A 20770-nucleotide genomic window follows, 5' to 3' on the forward strand; every position below is an offset into this window, starting at 1 on the left:
ACCATCATTATTTGAATGCAGTGTAAATTCACCATTGTTGATCCTGAACCAGCATAAACATTCAATTACAGTGTAAATTCACTATTGTTGATTCTGGACCATCATCATTTAATTACAGTGAAAATTCACTACTGTTGATCCTGAACCATCATAAATTTTTAAATACACTGTAAATTTACTAATATTGATCCTGGACCAACATAATTTAAATACACTGTAAATTCACTATCGTTGATCCTGAACCATCATCAATTAAATGCAATGTAAATTCACTAATGTTGATCCTGGCCCATCATAGTTTAAATACAGTGTAAATTCACTAATATTGATCCTAGACCATCATCATTTAAATACAGTGTAAATGTACTAATGTTGATCCTGTACAATCTTCATTTAAATACAGTGTAATTTCACTAATGTTGATCTTGGAACATCATCATTTAAATACAGTGTAAATTTACAAAGTTGATCCTGGAACATTATCATTTAAATACAGTGTAAATTCAACAATGTTGATCTTGGACCATCATCATTTAAATGCAGTGTAAATTCACCAATGTTGATGGTCCAGAATTGTCCAGGATTAACATTTTATCAACACATATTGGCATAAGTTACATCCAAATAAGTTGCCAATTCTTGTGAATTCATATGATTTCACTAGCATGAAAACTAGTTTACCCCTCATTGGGAGATGAGCAAAACATACTAAAATGTACAATTGAGATCCTGCAAGTTAATACATTTAGCCACTAAATCCAAAAGCTTTTAACTGCTGTAAGATTGTTTAAGGTGTATAGAAGTGCATCCCTAAACAAACAATACTTGAAACTTACAGCAGCAGAGCAAAATCACAATACTACTAACTGAGCAGACAGTTCATACATGCTAAAGTGGACAATAAAATATTGCAAAAAGTCTGCCTGTCCTAACAAGTCTTGAGTTTTGATCCAACATTCACATGGTCAAAATTTGGAGAAGAGCAAGAAATCTATCCTGCCTTGTATCATAAGTTTAGGCTGGTGCCATACAGTATGTAATGAAGTTGGGGATATTTTCCTGGCACACTTTGGGCCATTTGTAAAAATTGAACATTATGTCAATGCCACAACCTACCAGAGTGCTGTTACTGAGCATGTCTATTTCTTTTGGACCACAGTGTACCCATCTTGTGAAGATTACTTCCTAAATAATAACATGTCATTCAACAAAGTCAAGCAGAGAACCTTTGGGATGTGCTGGAATTGAAGATTTGGCTCATCAACATGCGGCTGACAAATCTGGTGATGCCATCATGTCAATATGGACCAATCTTTCTGAGGAACATTTCAGGCAGTTCTAAGGACATAAACCTAGTACCTTGTACAGTGATCTCACAATTTTGCTGATTTATTTTTGTGCAATTTGACATGCTTTTTTCTACAGCACATTGTGTTCTGCGTCCTGATTAGCATATTGTGTTCTTCGTCCTGATTGACTGTAGACCACTGTCAATCAATGTCCTGTCTCCTGTACAGTACAGGATGCATTCAGCTTACCTAATTTACATACATGCTGGTATATGAACTACAGGTTCTAGTCATGCAACGCACACACACACAGTCCACTGATTACACTCCCACAGCTGATTCTATTCATGGACTGATTACACACACAAATATATGGCTCACTTTAGCACTCTCATTGCTGAGTCCTGTATACTGTATACCCTTGCCTTGCTTTGCCATGTTTTTGGCCCTCGCCTTGTTTGTTTATTTGTGATGTCTGCTGCCTGCCTGTACTGACCATCTGCCTATTTATCAACCACAACTCTGGATTGCCAGTATACATTTGTTTGCCCCTTGTGTTGACCGTTGCTCGCCTGACCATCTCTTTTTAATAAACCTGCGTTTGGATCTGCACTTCCTTTGTCAGCGTCCGCTTCACATTACACTAACCATCGCACAAAAAGTTGGACTTCTGGACATGCTAAAAGAAGGTAGAAGTTATACGTGAGTGTTTAAACGAGATAAAAATGTGATTGTTAATGCCTGTCTGAAGAATAGTGTTGTGAGTGATTTTACTGCCTTAATAATCTATAATAATTGTAAAAAAAATAAATAAAGCTGACTGCATGGATTTCACCTATTGCGGGTTATTTTTAGAACGTAAGTCCTTGATTAATCAGGGACCACTGTACTAGCAAGATACCTAATAAAGTGATCATTACATATTACAATGTGTAATTTCTTATTTTATTTTTTGTAATTTAGCCAAATTAATCACACTTTTTTTTTTTTCCTAGAGCTTAGACATTCAAAGTAACAAAGCATACTCCACTGCGTATGCCTCTTTAGATCTACTCAGAGCCGTTCAATTCCCTCGAGGACCCAGCCATAGAAAGGCTCTTGATGCTGATAATACAGCACATTATAGCCCTGGGAGTCACTCTCTGTAAATCTCATATGATAATTTTTCATTTAAGAGGATGAACTGCACTTTTTTTCCTGTGCAATCAGCCTGATCTATTTGTTGTGTAAATGCATTTGCTCTCACATATTCGAGATTCCACATGCTAATGTTTCACATTGCTACAGTATATATTTGATAGTCGCCATTAACACCATCAGAGCAATTGAGTGGCGTTGAATTAGCTGCTGAATTGCCCCAATAATATGGACTTGATGGGGACATTTACTGAGGATATGCCTGAGTAACTCCTCACATCCGCTGGACAGAGATGGTTTCATTTGCCATTTAGATGTCAGGTTTTGCTCATAAATTGCAACTGAAATAGTGCAGATAAAAGCTGCCAGAGCTAATATTTCTGCGGACCAACACTATTTGTGTGTTGTAAGTGTTTTGTTGAAATCGCAAGCTCGATAAGATCATGCGATGGCCCTGTAAGAAAGGATTAATTTAGCTCTCGAAAAGCCATTACCACGATATATACCCTCCATCGATACTGAATCCGACTCAGATAAAGGTTTTCTTGCTTTCTAAAAAAGGTTAGCAATCTCAAGGCCATATGTTAGCGCTGATAGCAACTCTGAAACTGACCATCAGCTCAAGCGTCAAGTGCATTTCATATGTATTGGTGTTTGGAGATAGTTGCAGTGTTCGAGATGAATCTGCGGCGTTTGTTCCCAGAGGCTTTCCGTAGTGTCTCAGATACCCTGTGGTATGGCATTAGCCGCTGGTCTTATGTGGCGGGACGCTCTCGTGTGCTGCCTGATGTTACGTCCTGTTGTGCGCTATCAGGATCAAGGCTTAGCGCTGCAGGGAGGGTGAGCCTGAAATTGCATCGAAATGTTGATTGCATAGCTAATGTGTTTTATCTACTCTTTTAAGCGTCTCTATAAAATGTGTTTTTCCCCCATCATATTCCCTCTGGTTTATTATGCCTTTTGATGGCTGGTAAACGTCTTTTATGGCATGTTGATTCCACCGCAGATGGCTGCACATGGTGTAGTGTTTGATTAATGATGGTTTCTCAGTGCAGTAATGACTGAAAATGATAAACGGCAAAACAAACCATATATTGATGTGTTGACCTTGTAACTGTGGAAGTATGTTGATTGTTAAGACATAATTGTAATAGCATTTATCTACACAGCCTACTGGTCTTGTTCCTTCATCTGCCATTTGGATGCTATTAAAGAGGGTTATAAAAGTAGAGTCACTTATTTAAGTTAGCTTTTTTAAGAGACTATTAAAAGAACACCAAGTTAATTGTACTGACTAGTTTGGGGTGGCACTGTTTTCTCACTTTGCTGTAAACTATAATAAACTGTAATGGATTTTTTTTTTTTATTGATACAACATATTGAATTATAATTACACATTTGTTTAGCAAATTTGACAGTTATATTGTGTTAAGTTTAAATGTAATCTATAATAAAACCTTTGTTAAAAAGTACTATTTATGCTTTAGTGTAGCCTAATCAGCATTCTTGACAAAGTGAAGCTGCGGTCACTCTAGAGTTTGATTTTACGAAATTCTGTTGTACAGCGTTGCGAAAATGGCTTAAACGAAAAAAAAAAGGGATTAAACGAGATGATTAGACATTAAAAAAGCGAGCGATTGGTCCATGTTTTAAATTTCTGTCCAGAGATGTCATGTTTTGATCCTTGATTTATCTCACCCAGTCAAGTGATGCGATTTCGCAAGTCAGAGTTCATAAAGCTTGAACTTTGCACCACAACGAGCTGCGAAACTTGACGCATGTCCTTGCATTTCCAGTCTGACGCATTCACATGCGTACGAATGAAAGTCTATGAGGAGGAAAGTCCAGTGTGACTGCAGCTTAAAGTTCCCCAAACTAATTTCGAGAAGAGCATGTGATATGATTGATCACAGCTGGTCTCTCATCTGTAATCATTAGTAAGCCAATCGGATTATTCCAAACTCACTATAAATAGCCTGTCTAGCATTACTCCGTTATTTTTGTTTTTATAAGAATCCCCAATCCACCCCTTCTCCCCCTTTCCTCCTTTACCAGAGGGAGCTCTCGATAACTACTGTACCTGATCTTCTATCCCCTTACATGCCCATTGACCAGGCAGGCGCCCTGGCCTCAATTATCTCCAAGCTCAGGGTTCTCTCCTGGTTCAGCATTCCAAACCTACTATTATTATCAAGCAATATCTAAGTGTAAACTCTTGAAATATTATTAAAACATGATAATATTTAATGCACATCTTTCAACATTATAAAAAAAAATACACATTTTCAAAAATGTGCTTACTTATGAAAATGTGCCCTTATGAGATAAATTCCATTTTGATTGATTAATATTATATTATCTAAAGGTAAAAAAAATAAAGAAATCTTTGAACAAGATTTGAACTTTCAACATTTGCACAATGAATAAAAAGATGTAGACTTCTATGGCATGCTTTATACATTTTAACAGGATAGTTCACCCTGAAATTAATTCTGTTATAATTTACTGTCCTTTAACTGTGGAGAACAAAAAATCTGTTTGAAAATGCTAAGCTAGCAAAATTTAAGATTTAGATTCATATACATTAGTGTGATTATTGTGTGTAATTATATTTCATGGTAATTCAAACTTTACATTACAACAAAAACAAAGTCAGTAGTCAACGTTTACACCGCGAGGCTTAGTGCTCAAATTAGATTTTTTTCAGATCTGATTTTTTTGCATAACTGTTAACATTGTTGTTATAAATGTGGCCAATATCAGATTTCCAGTGTGAAGAGATTATGATCCTAAAATGACTTGCATGCTCAAAAGTGTAACTACCTACAGGACATAATTGTGTACTGTATAATGTATGAAGTGAATGAAGATTGTTTAATATGATTATTGCCGTTTTCACAGACAACCACTGTGTTTTTTTTTTTTTTATAAACTATAAATGGTTGTTTTTCTGGTTCTAATGTGTATTTCAGTGTTTAAACCTAAAATAAGTTTTTTTTTTTGTGATTGAAAACACTGATGATTTATCATTTATGGTGGCATATTGAAGAATTCTGTCCTTAACAATAAAGCTTTAACCTTGTCACAGTTTTTCTTTTATAATTGGTTTTGTTTTATGTATTAGTTATCTAAGTGTAAGTCTATGTATTTTATTCTTTTTATGTTTGCAATTTTAATATGGTGGTGTTTTAAATCTAACTAAACATTTCTTTTTTTTTTTTTTTTTTTGGGGGGGGGGGGGTGTTGCAGGCTAAAGGTTATTGTTTGTTTTATAAGCGCCAGTTGTCATTCAAAAAATATTAAAATTAAACAACCTTCAATTTTTGAGGTGAAGTATTTTCCCTGTGTGCTATTCTATGCCACTGAAGATTGGAGGATTTTTGCAGCATGTACTAGTACAGAATAAAGACGTGTGTCGATTAAAAATCACATGCCTTTCTGCATAACCGTTTACACTGCAGTCGGATTGCAAAACATCTGATCATCTGATTTAATACCACATTTGAAAGTGCCACAAATCAAAATTTCAGGCGGTTTGGGCTGTTCACACTGTCATGACAAAAACAGATTTGAGTCACATTTGGGGGGAAAAAAATCAGATTTGGGCCATATTTACCTGCTGTGTGAACATAGCTTTAAGACACAACATTAGCTTACTGTTTTGTGATTAGCTAGTTCCCCTTCGGTTGGGGAACTTCAGTGCCATGAATGGGAGGATTCGGATCAGAAGCCGCTTATCTGGAGAGTATTGAACGGGCCAATGAATGAAATTAATTGGCAGCGTAAGCTTGCGCAGGTGTGCGACATCTGCAATTATCTCAGCATATAAGCACACCTGAAGCCAGCAGACGCCATCCTTTTCGCTTCAGATCCTTTCTGAGTGAGTCGATGAGGGTTCCTCTTGCTGATCAGCACTTCAGAGCGAACGAGTGTGTCTCCCGGTCCAGAGTGGGTCTTCGCGGTGGCAGACGGTCGAGCTGGGTTACTCCCTTGCCTGCGGTTCTTTGGGTCCGGTCCTCCAGAGCGGTGCGTATAGTTGCAACTTTCCTAAAAGAGCAACACAGTCGTGCAGCACGTCCTTTTCAGGATGGCGCTCCGACTGTGCGTTTCTGGATGCGGGGGTTTCCTGTCTCCGGATGATGGACACGATCACTGCATTGCATGTTTGGGGGTCCAGCATGTTAATGCGGTGCTCGCGGGCGGTTCATGTCGTCATTGCGATGCCATGACCGTTGCACAGCTAAGATCGCGGCTAACTTTCGCAAGAGAGCGAGCCACCCCAGTTGCCTCCTGTTCTAAAAAAGCAGCGGGCGCTCGGGCAGATCTGAGGGTTTCAGCGGGAGCTAATCCGCCGCCCACGGGCTCGCGGACCTCTCGCTCCTCACGGCGCTCCATCCAAGCTTCGGGTGGTGAGAGTGATCCGTCTAACCAGATGGTAGCTCTCACACTCGCTGACACCGGAGATCAGATGTCCTCCGCGGCATCGGAGGGTGGGCTTTCACTGTCCGACGAAGATCCGGACCCTCTCGCCCCCTCCGGGCAGGTGAGCGCTGTCAAATCGGATCCTGAAGCGGACATGTTAGCCGTGCTTTCCCGGGCTGCTTCGGCCGTGGGGTTGGAGATGGTTTATCCCCCAGCTCCGCGGCCGGACCGACTAGATGGGTGCTACGTAGAGGACCAGAAGGCAAAGCCTTCGAAGCCTCTCGTCCCCTTCTTCCCGGAAGTGCACAGTAGGCTCACGCAGTCCTGGAGGGCACCTTTCTCTGCCCGTGCTGCGAGTGCCTCCGCCCTCACCGCCCTTGACGGCGGAGCTGCCAGGGGGTATGAGGCGATCCCGTCAGTGGAGCGCGCTATCGCGGTCAATCTTTGTCCGCGCGGCGCCTCTACGTGGCGGGGTTTGCCCCGCCTCCCGTCCAAAGCCTGTAGGTTGTCTGCCTCCCTCGGAGCCAGAGCTTATAAGGCTGCGGGCCAGGCTGCTTCTGCTTTGCACGCGATGGCCACCTACCAGAGCTACCAAGCGCAGGCGCTGGCCGAGCTGCACGAGGGCGGGTCCAACCCAAGCTTATTACATGAGCTGCGCACCGCGACCGACTATGCTCTTCGGACTACTAAGTCCGCCGCGTGTGCGCTGGGGAGGACGATGTCCACACTTGTGGTTCAGGAACGCCACCTCTGGCTAAACCTGGCCGATATGCGCGACGTTGACAAAGTTCGCTTTCTTGACTCGCCCATATCCCAGGCTGGCCTGTTCGGCGACACCGTCGGTGAATTCACCCAGGAATTCAAGGCGGTGAAAGAGCAGTCGGATGCGATGGGCAATGTCTTCTATCGGTGTGGCCGTAAGCCCGCTCCGCCCGCCGAGCCATCCACCTCCGCTGTTCCTCGCCGAGGGCGCCCGCCAACGAGTGCTGCCCCGCCCCCGCCTGCGCCTCCGGCCAAGCGGGCGCGGCGTTCACCTCGAAAGCAGGCAGCCCCTCCTGCCCAGGGCGCCGTTAAGGCCGGTAAACGGACCGCGAAGCGTCCCTGAGACAGGCCATCCGGAGAAGAGGAAACTTGCTCTTTCCCCGCTGGAGGGCGGGGCCCCGATAACAACGGTACTTTTCAGTGCCACCAAAACATCAGTAAAAGAGCACTTTTTCCCTTCCCCGGATGTGACTGCACGAGTTCTGCCAGTCCGGGACGCGCTGCCTTCCGGCTCGCAGACTCTACGTGCTTCGCCAGTGGCTCACGAGCGCTGGGGGGACGGTCTCCCTTCCCTCAGCCCTCCAGCCCCCTCTTCGGAGTCAGGGTGCGGAGCCAGAGCGAATCGCTCTCCTCCAGCTTTTCCGCGGGACCCTCGTGCTTCCCGGATCAGCACACCCACTCCGCGCTGCCCCACCGCTGGTACGTCAGCGATTGTAGCGATGACTCCATTAGCGAGGGCTCTGCCTGCCTGGTTAGCGCGGGCCAGCCCCTCGCGGTGGCTCATACGCACAATCAGACTCGGTTACGCGATTCAGTTCGCGAAACGGCCCCCCAAGTTTACGGGCGTGTATTTCTCCAGGGTCAACCCCCTGTCCGCCCCTGTCTTGCGAGAGGAGATTGCTGCCCTCCTGGCGAAGGGTGCAATCGAGCCGGTTCCTCCAGCCGAGATGGAGAGTGGGTTTTACAGCCCATACTTCATCGTACCCAAAAAGAGCGGTGGGTCACGGCCAATTCTAGATCTGCGCGTTTTGAACCGCTGTCTGCACAAGCTGCCGTTCAGAATGCTCACGCAGAGGCGCATTCTCCAATGCGTTCGTCCTCGGGATTGGTTTGCAGCCATAGACCTGAAGGACGCGTATTTCCATGTCTCCATTCTTCCACGCCACCGCCAATTTCTGCGGTTTGCGTTCGAGGGTCGAGCGTGGCAGTACAAGGTCCTCCCCTTCGGGCTCTCTCTGTCTCCGCGGGTCTTCACCAAACTCGCGGAGGGTGCCCTAGCGCCCCTTCGGCTCGCGGGCATTCGCATACTCGGTTATCTCGACGACTGGCTGATTTTAGCCCACTCGCGGGAGCAATTGATTATGCACAGGGACGAGGTGCTTCGGCATCTCCGCCTACTGGGGCTTCAGGTCAACCGAGAAAAGAGCAAACTCGCCCCCGTGCAGAGGATTTCTTTTCTCGGGATGGAGCTGGACTCGATCACCATGGTAGCGCACCTCTCCGAGGAACGCGCTCACCTGTTGCTGAACTGTCTGAGGGAGCTCGACAGCAAACTAGTGGTCCCACTGAAGTTCTTTCAGAGGCTCCTGGGGCATATGGCATCCGCAGCCGCCGTCACGCCGCTCGGGTTGCTCCATATGAGACCACTTCAGCACTGGCTTCACGATCGGGTCCCCAGACGCGCATGGCACGCGGGCACACACCGGGTCTCGGTTACTGCGCTGTGTCGCCGCGCCCTCAGCCCTTGGAACGACCCCTCGTTCCTACAGGCCGGTGTGCCTCTAGGACAGGCGTCCAGCCATGTTGTTGTTTCAACAGACGCTTCCAACACGGGTTGGGGGGCCGTGTGTCGCGGGCATGCGGCTGCGGGCCTCTGGAAGGGTGCCCAGCTGCATTGGCATATCAATCGCCTAGAGCTGTTGGCAGTGTTCCTCGCTCTCCACTGCTTTTTACCGGTGCTGGAGCGGCAACACGTTCTGGTCAGGACGGACAGTACGGCGGCGGCGGCGTATATCAACCGCATGGGGGGTATGCGCTCTCGCCACTTGTCTCAGCTCGCCCGCCGTCTGCTCCTCTGGAGTCACCCGCGGCTGAAATCGCTGCGCGCCATTCACGTCCCAGGCACGCTCAATCGTGCAGCCGATGCGCTCTCACGACAGCTGTTACGCCCTGGAGAATGGAGACTCCACCCCGAGTCTGTTCAGCTGATATGGGCGCGATTCGGGGAGGCCCAGATCGATCTGTTTGCTTCCCCCGAGAACGCTCACTGCCAGTTGTTTTTTTCCCTGACCGAGGGCTCTCTCGGCACGGATGCACTGGCCCACAGCTGGCCTCGGGGCATGCGCAAGTATGCGTTTCCCCCAATGAGCCTGCTCGCGCAGTTTCTGTGCAAGGTCAGGGAGGACGAGGAACAGGTTCTGCTAGTTGCGCCCCTTTGGCCCAACCGGACCTGGATATCAGAGCTCTCACTCCTCGCGACGGCCCTCCCCTGGCGGATCCCTTTGAGAGAGGACCTACTCTCTCAGGGACAGGGCACCATCTGGCACCCTCGCCCCGATCTTTGGAACCTCCACGTGTGGTCCCTAGACGCGAGGAAGACTTAGGTAACCTACCGACTGCGGTGGTTAATACCATCACTCAGGCTAGAGCCCCCTCCACGAGGCGCGCCTACGCCCTGAAGTGGAGTCTATTCACTGAATGGTGCGTCTCTCGCAGAGAAGACCCCCGAAATTGCCAGATTAGTGTTGTGCTCTCTTTCCTTCAAGAGAAGTTGGACAGCAGGCTGTCGCCCTCCACTCTCAAGGTTTACGTGGCCGCCATCTCCGCTTATCATAGCGCGGTAGCTGGCGGCACCGTGGGAAAGCATAACCTGGTCATCCAGTTCCTTAGGGGTGCTAGGCGAATTAATCCATCTCGCCCCCCTCTCATGCCCTCTTGGGATCTCGCCCTCGTTCTCACGAGTCTGCGATCCGATCCCTTTGAGCCACTCGAATCAGTATCTCTAAGATTTCTGTCCCTGAAGACAGCTCTGCTGGTTGCGTTGGCCTCCATCAAGAGGGTCGGGGACCTGGAGGCATTTTCGGTCAGTGACTCATGCCTGGAATTCGGGCCGGATTACTCTCACGTTATCCTGAGACCCCGCCCCGGTTATGTGCCCAAGGTTCCTACCACCCCCTTTAGAGATCAGGTAGTGAACCTGCAAGCGCTGCCCCCGGAGGAGGCAGACCCAGCCCTTTCTTTACTTTGTCCAGTTCGCGCTCTGCGCATTTATGTGGACCGTACTCAGAATTTTAGATCATCTGAGCAGCTCTTTGTCTGTTATGGCGGTCGGCAGCAGGGAAGTGCCGTATCGAAACAAAGATTATCCCACTGGATTGTGGATGCCATTTCACTCGCTTATTCGAGTCGAGGTCAGCCGTGTCCCCCGGGAGTACGTGCACACTCCACTCGGAGCGTTGCATCCTCTTGGGCGCGTGCACGCGGCGCCTCTCTAACAGACATCTGTAGAGCTGCGGGCTGGGCGACACCCAACACATTTGCAAGGTTTTACAATCTGCGAGTGGAGCCGGTTTCCTCAAGGGTATTAGGTAACCCTTTGGTGATTGAGGAGACAACTCGGTAGGGTGTTGAAACACGCTTGCTGCGCCATTCTCCCTAACACGGAGGTACGTGCGCCTTTTTTATCTGTCAGTAAAGTTCCCCGTCAGGTGAGCCCTGCAGATTCCTCCGTGGCCCCCAGCACTGACTCAGCGGAGGAGTCACTTGCTGGCCCACTACGTTGTAGGTCTGCCCGCTGGTCAGCCCGCGTTTTGGGTATAGGTGCCTGCTATGCGTGATCCCCACTAGGCGATCCCATATGCTTATTCCGCCACGGTTAAGTCCCCCCCCTGGGCGGACCCGTGTCTTCCCTCTCCGCTAACCACTCTTTGCTATGCGTACTCCCCCTTTTTAGGGCTAGTCCATAGGTAAATTCTGCCATCTATCCCCCCCTTGGGTAACGGATGGCCTCCGCAGCGTCCTCCCTATCGGGATTGCACGCTTCCCAACGTACTGTCGTATTTCCTAGAATTATCTAGATGCTCACGACTTCCCAAAAAATATATCTAAATCCGTAAAACTTCTGTTGAAGTAGGATAAATTAGGGCCAAGGACACGTTGGAGGACCGCGCCCCCCATGATGTGGGTGCGTCACGCTTGCTTGACTATCTCCTCATCGGGGGTGTTGGTAAGGTGCAGTCATTATGGCGCTTTCCATATTCTCCCATTCATGGCACTGAAGTTCCCCAACCGAAGGGGAACGTTCGAGGTTACAGAAGTAACCCTTCGTTCCCCGAGGAGGGGAACGGAAGTGCCATATTCCGTCGCCATAATGACTGTCCCTTAGCTGTTTGAAAGTCTCTTCAGCTTAAAAGGATGGCGTCTGCTGGCTTCAGGTGTGCTTATATGCTGAGATAATTGCAGATGTCGCACACCTGCGCAAGCTTACGCTGCCAATTAATTTCATTCATTGGCCCGTTCAATACTCTCCAGATAAGCGGCTTCTGATCCGAATCCTCCCATTCATGGCACTTCCGTTCCCCTCCTCGGGGAACGAAGGGTTACTTCTGTAACCTCGAACGTTAGCACTGTTAGTCCTTTCTAAGAGATTGTAACAACACATTCTGCTTCTAATATCTATTGTTTTCCTTTAACAAATGGTAATGTTGATTTCATATATGAAAAAAACAGAGTTTTTGCACTGAACAGCTAATAAATGAGATGCTAATAGATAGCATTTTTGCTTCAAAACACAGCAGCTTTTCTAAATAAACCTTTTTTTACTATGTAACCCCAATTGAATCTCAGTTCAGGTATCTGTAATGATAAACTACATAATGTATTATGTGAGGTGAAGTTTATCAATGTGTTCATTAGCAGAGCTAGCCCAACATCTGCCCACTCCACTCCCACTCAGCACAGCTGTTGACCGGCCTTTCCCTTCCTATATACCTCACATACTGCCCAGAATAACCATATTTCAGTCTTCTCCTCTCTATTATTCTTCTGCCACACTGATGCTCCCCAATACAATGCTTTAAAATTGTAATTATGCAGCAGATGATTGTAATTATGGAGAGCACAAAGTGAGAGGATTATTGTAGTAGAAATTAGCGAAGACATGCACATATTCAGCCCAATCATGCAATGTGCAGGGAACGGAGCAGGTAATTTGCATAATACACGGCCATAATGGAGAGGAAAGTTATTTTTGTGCATATGTTCCACCCCATTTGCACTTTTTCCATGTATTGTAAAGCCCGCTGGTAAATTGGTAAATGACACAGCACATCTTTCTGCTATATCCTGTGAGGTAAAAAAAAACACAAAACCTGGTGCATAAATTACTGCAGAAGATTATGAGATAATTTAGGTGTTCAGAAAAAAAAGCTGTTGTTAAATAGAGTAAAGAGGCGTGAGTTTTCATAGGGGCAAAATCACTTTTTTTCTCATAAAGAAGGAGCTGGAAAGTAAAACCAGGACATCCGTCTTCATTTTCCAGATGGGCATGAATATCAGGGAGATCTAAGCTAATTTCCCCTCTGCCATAGATCAGACGGACGGCTCGTGGCAGCACATCACTCCTGTTTCCTTTGCCGGAGCTGAGGATTCATGTTTGGACTGACTTCAGTTGACTTCACCTGGTCTGTCCAAAGTCAGGAGCGCTTTTGGTTTTACATTCACTACTAGTCAAGATGCTCAGTATTAAAAACAGGTATGTTTTAGTCACAAACATACCAGCCATGAGGAATATGTTGAGTAATTCATCAAAAACTGAAAACAGAGCAGAGAAGCATGGTGTGTTATTAGAGACATGGGAAGTGTTTAAGCCCTTTTGGTTTGATCAATGAAAAATCATAGTCTTAACCCTTTGATGCACAAGCTGTAGAATAGATATAGAAAAAAAAACTTGGACGGGTCACTTTAGACCCATGTAGTGCATCAAAGGATTAAAGAGCCCCTGTTTTGGGTTTTTGAAAATGACCTTCCATGCAGTGTGTAACACAGCACTAAATGAATGAAAGCATCCAGCTGAGCTTTAAATCTGAAAGTGTACCGTGTTTAAAACTATTGATTCTTCAATTAAATACTTGACTCAGACTCAAATAAATGAATCGTGTTGTGTTTGAATCTTTTGCCTAAACACATCAATTTCGATACCAAACATCACCAAATATGTAGTACCGGATCCGGTAAAACATGAACGCACCTCTCCCTTCAGACACTAGTGGAGCACAGGGGATCACAGGACTGATCATGACACGAGGATGACGATCATTGATAGATGGACATTCGGTTGTGGGGAATAAAGGTTTAAAGTTCATATTTACAACAACACCACATATAGCCAACCTAGTGCTGTGTTTGTTCCTGGCATTTTTTTGATGATTGATCTAATAACCTACGCTGCAATGTGGGATTTACCAGCTGTTTGCCACTAAAGGAATGAGCAGCAGAGACTATGTATGGGACTTTGTCAGACTTTGACAGGGACTTTGTCAGTAACTGTTTATATGGACCAGTTTCTTCTTCCTCCGGATCATAACATGTACATGTAATTAAAGTTGTTGCCATGTTCTCTGTATTTTGCAAAACATGTATTTAGTTGTGTGTTGTAATTTGTAATCACTACGCATGGGCTCCAATCACTTATCTATTATAGATCAGTGCTTGTGTTGTATCTCTCAGGTTAAACCTTAATGGGGCTATTCATATATTGCGTCCAAAACCATGTGTAAAACACGATGCTTGCTTCTTTCTTTACCAATTTAAATTTCTGAGCTCGCGATCCTCTGCCGTTTGCCTTTGCTATGGCCACAATCAGCTGTTCCTCACAAGCGCTGTGTGGTCAATTTTCAACTTTTTGATACAAAGTTCAACTTTTGCCACTGTGTGGATTAATGCTGAATGTGTGTCATTGTTATTACTTGGGGTTAGGGTTAAGAGCAGAGTAATATGCTGGTGTTTAACTGCATTGCTTTATTGCATTCCTGCATTGGCTCTCACACACTCTGCTACTTCATACTTTGTGGTGGGCGTTTATCTGTCTCACGCTGAACCCAGTCGAACAATCACAACAGACTGGGTCATCGGACCAATCAGTGCAGATTAGCCTAACGCAAAGGAGGGGTTTGGGAACAAATGAAACGCCGAACAAATCATATGGGAGTTGTTAGGAAAATTAGGTAAAAATAAATGCATATTATAAGACCATGAAAGTGTTTTTTGGCCTTGCATGCATATCAGCCTGTTGTTGGAGACCCCCAAAACCAAAATATGACTCTTTTATAATGCAAAGTAGGGGCTCTTTAAAAATTAAGGTTTTGTATTTGGATTGTAATGCCATAGAAGAAGCAGTTTTGGTTCCCTATATGTTTTCACTAAACATTTTTTTGTTTTTTAAGCTTTTAAGATTCTAAAGAACCATTTCTGTCATAAAGAATGATGCTAAATGTTGTTCATTTTAACCGTTGGTGACAGTAGAACTTTTATTATAAATTGTGCAAGCTCTTTTGGTTTGTTTTCTTCGGACTTCGGCTGATTTCACCCAAACTGTTCAGCAACACTTTCAGCTTTGCATTCACTGTAACCTGTCAGACACTCAGCATGGGAATACCTTAAATTAACATCATCAAAGAAATTGAGATTTCAGGGTAGGTTTTAGTTACAAACACACCATTCAGGTTTTGGCCATGAGGAATATCGATTTGTTGAGTAATTTAAAAAAGCATGGGGGCATTGATTTTGAATAAGATGCTTGGTGCAAGAAGCAACTAAACTGAAAATCGATCACTGAGAGGATGGTGTAGTCTGTTTTTGTTAGCCATAATATACAAACATAGCATTTTAGCACTTCCGCTGTCAACATAATGTCACACAAAAAAAAAACACAATTTAAAATGCAGTTTTCACAATTATGCCATTTTTGGTTTCCTTTCGATTCAAACTTATTTAAAAAAGAACCTTGCTTTTTAGCGTAAAGAACAATTGATTAATCTTAAGTTTTCTTTTTCGACCTTGAAGAACCTTTTGTAGAATAAAACAGTGCCAGTGATGTGTCAGTCAATTAGAGCCAGTAAAAGTATTTAAAAAACATATTTATGTTCTATTCCGCAGCATAAGAAGGTCGCTGGTTGGTTTAATTGGCATTACTGTGTGGAGTTTGCATGTTCTTCTCATGTTCGTGTAGGTTTGCTCAGGGTGTTCCCATTTCCTTCACAAGTCCAAAGACATGCGCTATACTGCAGGTAAATTGGGTAAGCTAAATTGTCCGTATTGTATTTGTGGATGTTCTGGTCCCCCATGTTGGGGGTTGAGCATTGGGCTATAACAACCCACCTCGTAATAATTAGATATTACGAAACACCAACATGGTGCAGCTAAATATCAACTTTGATATAAATGGCCCTGGCAGTAAGCAAATAAGAATTCTGTAGCATAATTTACTTTAATACCACCTTCTGTAAAGCATCGCAACCATACATTTGTGGAAGGCTCAATGTGATGCTTGCATCTGTGACAATTCAGTACAAAGCATGTAACATTACATCAATAATGAATGTAAGCAATCTACTTACAGAGCTAATGTTGGACTTAATTAATAGATTGGACAATAATTTATAGGTCCTCAAATATCCAAGCAAGATATTATTTAGTTTAATTAAAACACTGTAATTATTGATTGCTATGATATGAGGTACCACAGAGCTTCAATAACAAGTCCGTAGATTTATTTGATGGAACAGAGAGATGTGAAATAAAAGAAGACTCATAAAAAATGACTCCTTGATAAAATGTCCATATAATGAACATGTTTCAATGTCATATTGTACCCCACTGGCTTTTATTTTGTGAAGAAAAATTGGTAAAAACAATCTACAATCTTTAAAATAACTAATCAACCAATATCAACAAATAAGAACAAGCATTTATTTGACAACAAGAAAACAGTTTGTGTATATATAAATAGAATAATGTATAATTTAAAGGGTTAAAATATAAAAATTTATTCATTTGAGCTTTTTTAGACGTAGATCTTACAGCATTTGCATTTTGTCTAAAACAAAGAAAGTAAATCAAGCATACATACAGTTGAAGTCAGAATTATTAGCCCAGTTTGATTTTATTATTATTATTTTTTTCATATTTCCCAAATGATGGTTAACAGCATGGAAATTTTCACAGTACTCTGATAATTTTTTATTTTTTTTTCTAGAGAAAGTCTTTGTTTTGTTTTGGCTAGAATAGAAGCAGTTTTAAATAAAAAAAAAATAAAAAAACATTTTAAGGCCAAAATTATTAGTGCTATATTTTGTTTTGATAGTCTACAGAGCAAACCATCATTATACAATAACTTGCCTAATGAACCTAACCAGCCTAGATAACCTAATTAACCTAGTTAAGCCTTTAAACATCACGTAAGCTGTGAGTGTCTTAAAAAATATCTAGTAAAATATTATTTACTGTCATCATGGCCAAGATAAAAGAAATCAGTTATTACAGATATTATTAAATATATTAAATAGTTATTAAAACTATTATGTTTAGAAATGTGTTGAAGAAATATTCTCTCCGTTAAACAGAAATTGGGGGAAAAAAATATACAGGGGGGCTAAAAATTCTGACTTCAACTGTATGTACTGTATATATTTATCCCCTGATAACAACAAACAGGTGAACATATTAAGCTAATAATGACTTACAAGGAGGCTGGGGCTAGACAATAGACAGGAGAGCACATGACACAGAAACAACACAAGCCATGTGTTCATGTAAAACGGGACTAGAACACACAGCCAATGAGAGAACTCATTAACCACGTGTTCACAGGACACAAAACAGTAAAGTGCGGCGGATGTTAACATGAACCATGTTCTAAACAAAACAAAACGAACAGAAGACTGAATGCAAGACACGAGTACACATTAAATAAAAAATACTGAACAAGACTGAAGTGGCAGAATCCTGACATTATAAAATTACTCATTAAATATAAATAAATAATTAATATAATAAAAAACATAAATAAAATGGTTAAAATCTTCAAAAATGATTTTGTCAGAAATATGTTTAGTTTTATGCTGTAAGGACAATTTATTTTATTTATTTACACACACAAAACAACATGAGTATGATAACGGTATGTCAGAATATAACTTTGCCCTGATCTTTCCTTTAAATCCCCTATCCTTATGACAGCAAGGATTCTTTGTTTTTCATTTCCACAAACACATTGATTTGGATGTAATTTCAGCGAGGCTTGAGCCTTTTCCCCTGCCCTTTACATAGCGAGGACAGGTTTGAGTGAGACTTGAGAAGATGGAAAAAAATTAATTGCATTGTTACCGCCTGAGGTTAATGAAACTGTATGGTTGTGTTTATGGATGGCGAGAGCTTGAACTGATGTGTGCAGCTGCAGAGAGATGATACTGAGGTGCTGCTCAAGATAACAGATAAGCCATGAAAGGATGGAGGCCAAGAAGAGAGCAACACACACGCACACACATATGCTTTTATACTTCTGACACACACACCAGATTGCTTTTCCCTGAAATGGGCTCATGGTAACGACACACACATGAAAGCTTATTTCAGCTTTTTTTAATAGATTTGGGATTGCAAGCTCCTCAGAATTGTGTTAATGTTTCTAAGATGAAGAGCAACAATAAGAAAATAAAAAATCCTGGGTTGTTTCAACTTGTGTAAAATATGGAATATTTTGGAATATGGATACTGTTGAATTAAGACACATAAGTATTCTTATAGCTTAATAACATTCTGATTGAACACCTAAAGAGGAAATCCTCTTTGTGGACTCTTTGACAAAGATTTTTGGTACCTTTCAGCACTTCAAATTCAGAGATGGCAAAAGTACACACATCCTTTTCTCAAGTAGAAGTACAGATACTCATGTTTAAAATGACTCTGCAGTCAGTTGGAGTACAGACTACATTTTTGTACTCAAGTAAAAATAAAGAAGTACGGCCTGAAATATGTAATTCAGTAAAAAGTATTCATTATTACTACTTGTTTTAGTTTCACGGTGGTAACTACATTTCACATCATGCATACATCTAAAGTAACTTACATTCCTTTTTTTAAGCAAGCAGACGTACAATAACAAAGAATATTTTGACAATCATAAAGGCATTCAAATTGCGCAATGACAAGAAATAATATAAATCGCAACACAAAACACATGAAGACAAAATTAACAAGCCTGATTAAAAAGTGTAAGGAATAGAAAGTACAGGTATTTGTGTAAAAATGTAAGGAGTAAAAGTAAAAAGTTGTCAGAAAAATATTAATTCCGTCATTCATTTTCTTTTCGGCTTAGTCCCTTTATTAATCCCGGGTCACCACACCGGATTGAACCGTTAACTTATCCAGCAGGTTTTTTACGCAGTGGATGCCCTTCCAGCCACAACCCATCTCTGAGAAACATCCACACACACTCATTTACACTCATAAACTACGAACAATTTAGTCTATCCAATTCACCTGTACCACATGTCTTTGGACTGTGAAGGAAACCAAAGCACCCAGAGGAAACCCATGTGAACGCAGGGAGAACATGCAAACTCCACACAGAAATGCCAACTAACCCAGCCGAGCCTCGAACCAGTGACCTTCTTGCTGTTAGGCGACAGCACTACCTACTGCGCCACTGCGTCGCCGTCAGAAAAAAATATAGTGGAGTAAAGTACTGATACCAGAAAAATCTACTTGCTGTTCAGGAACAAAGTATTTGTGCTTTGTTACAAACCATCTTTGTTTGAATTAGACAAGATCATTGTTGTCTATGGAGGACGAGAGAGCTCTCGCATGTCATCTAAAATATCTTAATTTGAGTTCTGAAGATGAATGAAGGTCCCAGGAGGTTGGAACAACATATGATTGAATAATTATTGACAGAATTTTCCCTTTTGTGTTGCCGTCTATTATGATTTTTTTTTTTTTTTCTGCAAACTGCTTGGGTTCTCTAGATGGTTGTTAGTACTAAGCAGTACAGATTATCTCGATCACCAGTAATCTGACATTTGTAGATGACTGGAGATCTACAATTCTGGCACTGAACCAAACTACAACTCCAAGAAGTCATTGCTTCAACCACACCTGCCAACTGACAATCATCTGGACACTGACACACACAGCTGAAGTTCATCACTGAATGATTAGATGGACTATATACACCCCCTTTGCCTGCTTTTGACTACGCTCTTGGACTTCCTGTATGCTCCTGTTTTGACTGTTGCTTATCTGACTATTTTTTGTAATAAACTGCACATGGTTCCTCACCTCTTTTTTTTCCAGAGCCTGACCTGACGGTTCTAATTCACTTTGAATGGGTGACGTCAGGCGTTGCCGAACTGCATTGTGGATCTGTCAGAGCCGCTTCAGAGGCGTTGCTCGCTGCAGAATTTGGGACTAGCTCAACTTTTCAAGCGCCGACGGAATCGTCAGCCAATCAGATCGCAAATACACGAATAAATGAATGAGGCATGACACAGATATAGATTCCTCAATAGCCACTGTTTTTTAAGTAAGTTTTCTGCCATATTGGCATGGCAAAATCTGTTTCTAAACACTTCAGAGCAAATTGACTGTGTCTGCAGCTGTAGTTAAATGAATGCATGAGCTATTTTTTAATAGACTTCAACGGATGCCAGCAACGAGATCGCATAGTCGCTCACTGAAGCTAAGCAGCATTAAGCCTAGTCAGCATCCGGAGGGTGGACCAGCAGAAAAAACTAGCAGCCAGCAAGAGGTGCTCACATTGTGGACTGTGTGGATCCCTCAGTATAGTGATAGGGACACTATTGTCTGTGAGCATGTGCCATTCTTCAGACGAGGCAGTAAATGTAGGCAGTAAAGGTCCTGACTCTTTGTGGTGTTGGTGTTTGACCCCAGCATCCTTACCTAAAAATGTGTCCTAAAAATGTATATATATATAATTAAAGAATCCACGAGTAATAATTTTAACATTTTAAAAGTTAGACATGAGCTTTAAAGATTATTATTGACCCTCAGGATTATAAAAAAAACAGCCCATATTACAGCAAATAACCTTCTGTGGCCCTGTCTGCCATTACCGTCCTGTCTTTCTGTAATTGGGCCGAATG

The 20770-nt window shown here is 42.9% G+C and overlaps 1 protein-coding gene across 2 annotated transcripts in view; it reads left to right on the forward strand.

The window, feature by feature from the left end:
• Positions 1–11696, forward strand: part of LOC141376343 (uncharacterized) — a 254500-nt gene extending 242804 nt beyond the window's left edge. The window contains exon 2 of one of the 2 annotated variants that reach the window (XM_073914622.1): positions 6102–9376. In XM_073914622.1, the coding sequence (XP_073770723.1) occupies positions 6514–7953 (1440 nt within the window). In that variant the 5' untranslated portion in view covers positions 6102–6513 and the 3' untranslated portion in view covers positions 7954–9376. Of the gene's footprint in view, positions 1–6101 lie in introns of both variants that reach the window. The other variant, XM_073914621.1, reaches the window with a different exon arrangement.
• Positions 11697–20770: the final 9074 nt, after the last annotated feature.

Source organism: Danio rerio, chromosome 10 (assembly GCF_049306965.1).
Source record: "Danio rerio strain Tuebingen ecotype United States chromosome 10, GRCz12tu, whole genome shotgun sequence".
Classification (NCBI taxonomy): Eukaryota; Metazoa; Chordata; class Actinopteri; order Cypriniformes; family Danionidae; genus Danio; species Danio rerio.